Below are 6000 nucleotides of genomic sequence, written 5' to 3'. Positions count from 1 at the left end.
AGCTCCACCTTAACGCTTCCGGGGTGCGTTCGCGGATCAATTCCCCGCCAAACCGAATGGTTTTTTCTCTCTGTCTAACTCAGCGGTAATGGAGAAATAAGCGAACGTATGCGAACGCAAACGGTAAACAATCAAGCGAGCTTGAGCTTCATGGCCGCTTCGGACTAGAGCGAAAATCGTGCTGCGCCATCGAAAACAAGAGTGCCGCGCTTTATTGGTTAAGGGGAAGCACCGCCTCCTTTGACAAACTTCTATTCAAACAGGAATATTAGGGAGTATCTTGTAGTCAATAGCCTCCCTACACTGGTATTTTTCCCTTTTGTATTAACTTCTCGCCTCAGTTTACGATGGGACACGACAGGAACGGTAGCTAGGGGGTTATTAACGGTCACTTACATTTAATTTACCTCGCAAAAGACAGTAGTTTAGTGCGGCTATCAATCACAGTTTTCGATAATGGCTAATGGCTGAAGGTAGTGATAGTGAACAGCAGATAGTGACATTCAGTGCTCAATATGAACAATGAAATAGAAACGGCAGTAAAAAATTTTTCTGGTAAGCGTTCCGATACTGAAAAAGTAGTTTTTTTTCTCACAAGTTTCGTTTAAATATATTCTATCCGTTAAGATTTTTTTTTCTTTTGGTGGGATCGAACGCATTATTTTCAGTTAAAACTAACTCACAATACCGTTGATCTTGTTCCAAGGGCTCAGATGAACAATCATCAAATCGAATATATTCGAATATTTTTAAAATGCTGACGGGACTTTCTTTAAATGTGTTAACTTTGCTTTCAATTAATGGCAAGAATTTCCTGGTATCAACTAACCCCGACGGCCCGCGCCGCCTCAGCTAACTTGGGTTTATGTGATCACCCGGTATAAAAATGTTTTTCTAGACAGCCTTGATTCCGAAATTCTCCAATCTTAGAGTAGGAGGTTCGATCATGTTCAATGAAAATTTATTACTGCGTTTGTCGGGTTTTTTAAATTATTTCCTCTCGAATCACATTTGAATTTGCGCATCCATTCCACTGGATCTGTTAACTCCATTCAAATTCCCGTCGGATTTTTCTCCAGAAGAAAAATAATGAAAAAAATTTAAATATTACCCTTGTTTCCGTGAAAAATTTCTTTCTGCGGAAAAATTAAAAGTTACCGGTCTGTTGGCCGAGGTTTGTAGACTGCCAAGAAAACCAAAATGAAGAAGTAGGTTCAATCAGTATGAAGTAATTACAAAAATTACAAAATGGAATTTTGTAAGAAAATCTGCTTTTCGCGCTACTGCAATTTACTATTGCCAATAGAAAAATAATTGAAATTCAGTTTACAGTTATAACGTATTTCTTGTAATTAAAATATATAAAAATAAATTTTATTCTACTTCAATAACTCACAATTACAACGGTATTTACTGGTTGTCAGGGTTGTAAGGTTAGAGTCACGATTAGAGCTTCATCAGATCAAAATCTCATTATCATCACAGTTATTATCTATTTACGACGGAGTAACAGTAAAAACTTAAACAAGCCATTTTGGTAAAAAGCTATTCAACAATTAAATGGATATTTTGTGTTAAATTGTTACTGTGTAACATCTCAGTTGTAAAAGTGTACTGGATAATCCACTTTTCTTTTGTGGCAGAATTTTATTCAGATATTTTATGTCAAAAATGAATAATAGGACATTACTCTTTCACCTTAGATTTTTATAACTCCCGTAATTCCTATAGAAAAAGCCATCGTTGTTTACTTCTCGGTAAATAAACTTTTTTGCTTTTCCAAGGAGTGATTCACATGTATTTAAATTCCCTAAATGACTTAGTCGCTCAACATCAACTAATTATGAAACACGGCAACGCAAATTTATAATATAATAGTAATGCCAGATATGAATAATATATAATTGGTAATTTTTTTAAAATGAAACAAGGAATTAAAATTTAATTAAAATTGGGAGGATAAAAAGGGACCGGACATCGAAAGAGTACCACCACCAATTTATGCTTTTGCTATTGCAAAAGTATAAATATAATAAAAGTATAAAAATAAAAAACTATTGTTTGTTGATTGTAATCGTACATTAGGTAAAAAAAAAATGCGGGTGTGTGAAATTGCAACTAACAATATCTTAAAAAGTGTAGACACTATGGAATAAAGCTGTTTTCAAAAATTCAGTGCCGGCAGTGTTCGTCATTTTGCCTAAAAAAAATTTAATTGTGACATGTAAAAAATGAAAAAAAGTCGTACTGAGCATAGTGCCCAATCCCATTAATCCCTCCCCCCTTTCGTCTCCACACATCGTCGTGAAACTTAATTTGTTGTTTTCGCCACTAATCTGGATTCGAGTTACTGGACTTTTCACATTCAATTCGGAAGTTGCACCTCGACAATCATTTTTAGTTTGGTCAAGAGATCTTCGAGACGAGCCGTAAATGATTCCCAATTGCGTGTGTTCAGCGGGACATGGCGTTCCAGAACGACCTCCGGTAAAAATGGCACAATAATCCCAACGTTTAGCGTCAATACGCCAAAATAGCATTTATCAGTAAAATATGGCGGTTAGGTGTAGGAACATGATATGTTTCGTTTGAAATGAAATTTCATCGCCTTTTACATTTCCTAATATAGAGGATATTTTGCTTAAAAAACACACTTCAGGCAGGTTCAGTGTCTAACAGTAAAATTGTTAATTTTGAATTGTCCTCCATTTTTCATATGAGGCAGATTCATGGTTCTCTCCGAAACAATCTCCAAAACTTCTGCTCTATACGAATTCAAACCTTGTTTTGGTCGAGGTTATTTCAGGGCCTTATTTTTTATTTCAAAAATGAGAACATTCATTATTATCTCGAAAACCGTTAGAGATATATTTAGAAATTATTAACCAGAAATGGTCAAAAGAAATCTGCGAACCTGAAAGTGAAATCTTTAAGAATACAAGGCAACAGCTGCTAAGATTTACTTATAAGGCTTGAAATGTATTTGAATGTGATTAATTTTGAGACCTAATATTAATACTCTTGACAACTTTCAGTGGATACGATACATGTGACGGCACCTAGCATCCTCAACAAGCCGTCGCAGACGATGCCTCAGAGATCTCCGTTCGCAATCCAGGAGTTACTGGGCTTAGGGGATTCGCAGCATCACCGTTCACCCACCGCAGCGGTATCCGCTATTACCCCCAATGTTTACCCTCACCAAAAGGTGTGTTGTCACAATTTTGAATTAACACGATTCTGATATTGCTGATGGTATTTAGTACCAATTGCAAGCACCGACAGGGTTCCACCCTTCGGAGCATGGCTTCAGCCACCACCACATGACCATGGCCGCAAGCCGCATGGCGTACTTTAATGCTCAGGCCGCGGTAGCCGCGGCGTTTTTACCGCACGGGATAGCTGCGGCCGCGCAGATGAACGCTGCGGCGGGAGCGGGCCCTGGATCGGCCGCTGCGGTTTTAGGATTGGCTGGACATCAAACTCCTGGCTCAGGTAAAATTCACTGTGAAAAAATATGGCCTGATGAATAATCCAAGTGTGTGCTATTCAACCTTATTAAAACGTATTAGGTTTATTAAAATAAATGTGGTTGGAGATTCGGCAAATAATGTTATTGTTGTTAAATTTTGTTAAAAGTGTGCCAAGTATCTGAATGCTTGGCTTATTCAATCGATATATTAAATATTTGATATTTGTTATATTAATTGAATTTTAAACTTCATCGACATGATTATTATCATCGTTATCAAATATCCGCGTACGAGTATCACATGTGGGCTATAATCCACTGAAAAATTAGCATATAATTGGCAGTTAAAGTTGAACCCAGTACATTCCGAATAATTTAATCAACACACAAACTGGCGTGATACCGAGACTTCGTTCTCCACTTTAAAATCGACCGATCGCCCGAGCACCTCAATTTGGCCCTTATCGCGTCCTATTATAAAGGTCATTTTTGGCCAGGGACTCGGCGTCAGACTCTGTGGGGCACTGTTCTTTGTCTGCTTGTCACCACTGGATTAGGGCCGCATTCTTTAGGGAGAGAAGTAATAATATGTCCCGCTATACGTGTAGTGAGAAAAATTATGTCTCTAATATTAACTCGATCTCTATGTTAAGCCCTTTGTACTCCGATATCTGACATACCTATATTTGATGAGAAAAATTACGATTATTTGACGTTTTCGATTAGCATAAAATATAATTATGCGAAAATCAGCTCTAAAGAATATTTTTTTTAGAGATTATTAGTTTTTAAACGATAAACCCTCTAAAAATGCGAAAATTACATTAACGAATTCGAAAATTAGAGACATTTTTGGGTAATTCAAAACTGACGGAACAAAGAACAAATTAATGAAGGAAACTACTTCTGAAACGTGAATTACAAAATGGGAAAACAACTTTGCGGACTTGGACAGCGATATATTCGCTCGTAACTGCTGAACATTAAACATTAGTAAAAACAAAATCTCTTCTCACATAATGATTTATTATTAAAACAGCAACGGGTGCAAACAAGCATAAAAGGTTTGGCACTTTCGCAGGTAGCCAAGCTTGGCAAGTTAGTTATTTCCGAACACCTCGCCATTCAGCGGTTTGAAAAGAGTAAACGGTGCGGCGAACGAAGACTGAACGAAAGGGCTCAGGAAATGTCGACCCCCCGCTACCCCTCCGCCCCTGCGCTTGACATGTACTGCCTGCTTTTCACACGTTTTAAATGCGACGACGAAACGGTCTTATACACCGCGAACATCACCTGATGAATACCCATAGTATGGGAATTAGAATGAGAGTTAATTTTCAGGGTAAAGATCGGCCAATTTCAAAAGTTTCTCAGTTTTTTTCCTTTATCACTCGTTCTTCTTGTTTGTTTCGCGCGTTGGAGTCCTTATAAAGAGGTTTAACAACCACATTTAACTTCTATAGGTGAAGGACTTACATACAGAGTGTCCCTTTCTGGAGCTCACCCACGAGGATCTCGATGGCCATAAAGATAGAAAGTCAGTTAGCTTGGGACGAAGGCGTGCTCCTTGGATTTTCGATAATATGGCGGTTCTAAATTTGGAGAATTCTAATAACCCTCGGAGGAATTTGAAAAAAAAACATTATTTTTGCCTCAGCTTATTTAACGAACGAATGCAAAATTATTGACACTTCGGCATTACAACTGCTCTTTTACCACGTAGCGATCTTACATCTGAAACGTTTCGATTTTTGGCAACCATCATCAACTTTTTTCCGACTACGAAGATCGGGTCTCGAGGCCCACCCTTGAAATTTGGTGGCACTATCAAACGTCCTGTTTTTGGAAAGTGCCGGAGAAAAGTCATAATAATTAATTTTCATTTTTAATCGTTTAGAAGTCATTCGCTAACAGCTTAAGGGGAAAACGCTTTTCCTTAAAATTATAGCTTTTTCGAACATCTGTTTGTGAAAATTGTCAGGATCGTTCAAATTGTGAATTCTTACGTTCCGAACTGCACAGCTTCGCCTTCGTGCCTCTTAAGGTTACGGAGGTTACCAAGGCAGAGTTCCAGAAACAAACGTCCTGCATAGAGATTCTACGTGTGATTCTGTGTTCATTCCAAGAACAATTTTTTTAAATTTAATGACTACTAAGCAATCTACGTATTTCGCGTGTGTCACCAATTTTGTCAAAATCCTGAGATTACTTAAAAAGCGTAATTCAACAAATATATTCGGATAAGCAAAGTCTCAAAATTCCAGACACACAATAAGCCATACCTCGACGACATCTGGAAGTGTGAAAATTGCGCGAGGGCGCACCTAATTCGGAATTTCATTTGTAACTCGCCAGGTCGCAAATCAGGAAAGGGGTAATTTCACAACCGACTCGCCTAAATTAACACCGCTACCGGAGAAACTACGTTAACGTTATTACGCCACGGTTATTAACACCCGTTTTAGATCCCCAAAATCGGATTAAGCGACTCAATTAGGATGCATTTTTCTTTTTCTTGACTGAGAACT

The 6000-nt window shown here is 37.9% G+C and overlaps 1 protein-coding gene across 2 annotated transcripts in view; it reads left to right on the top strand.

The window, feature by feature from the left end:
• The first annotated feature begins 304 nt into the window (after positions 1-304).
• The window catches only part of LOC136347823 (visual system homeobox 2-like), a 40434-nt gene continuing 34738 nt past the window's right edge, over positions 305-6000 (top strand). For both annotated transcript variants that reach the window (XM_066298153.1, XM_066298152.1), the window contains exons 1-3: positions 305-555; positions 3036-3208; positions 3264-3495. In XM_066298153.1, coding sequence (XP_066154250.1) covers positions 516-555; positions 3036-3208; positions 3264-3495 — 445 coding nt within the window. In that variant the 5' untranslated portion in view covers positions 305-515. The remainder of the gene's footprint in view (positions 556-3035; positions 3209-3263; positions 3496-6000) is intronic.

Source organism: Euwallacea fornicatus, chromosome 30 (assembly GCF_040115645.1).
Source record: "Euwallacea fornicatus isolate EFF26 chromosome 30, ASM4011564v1, whole genome shotgun sequence".
NCBI lineage: Eukaryota > Metazoa > Arthropoda > Insecta > Coleoptera > Curculionidae > Euwallacea > Euwallacea fornicatus.
This window is presented reverse-complemented; position numbering and strand designations above follow the sequence as displayed.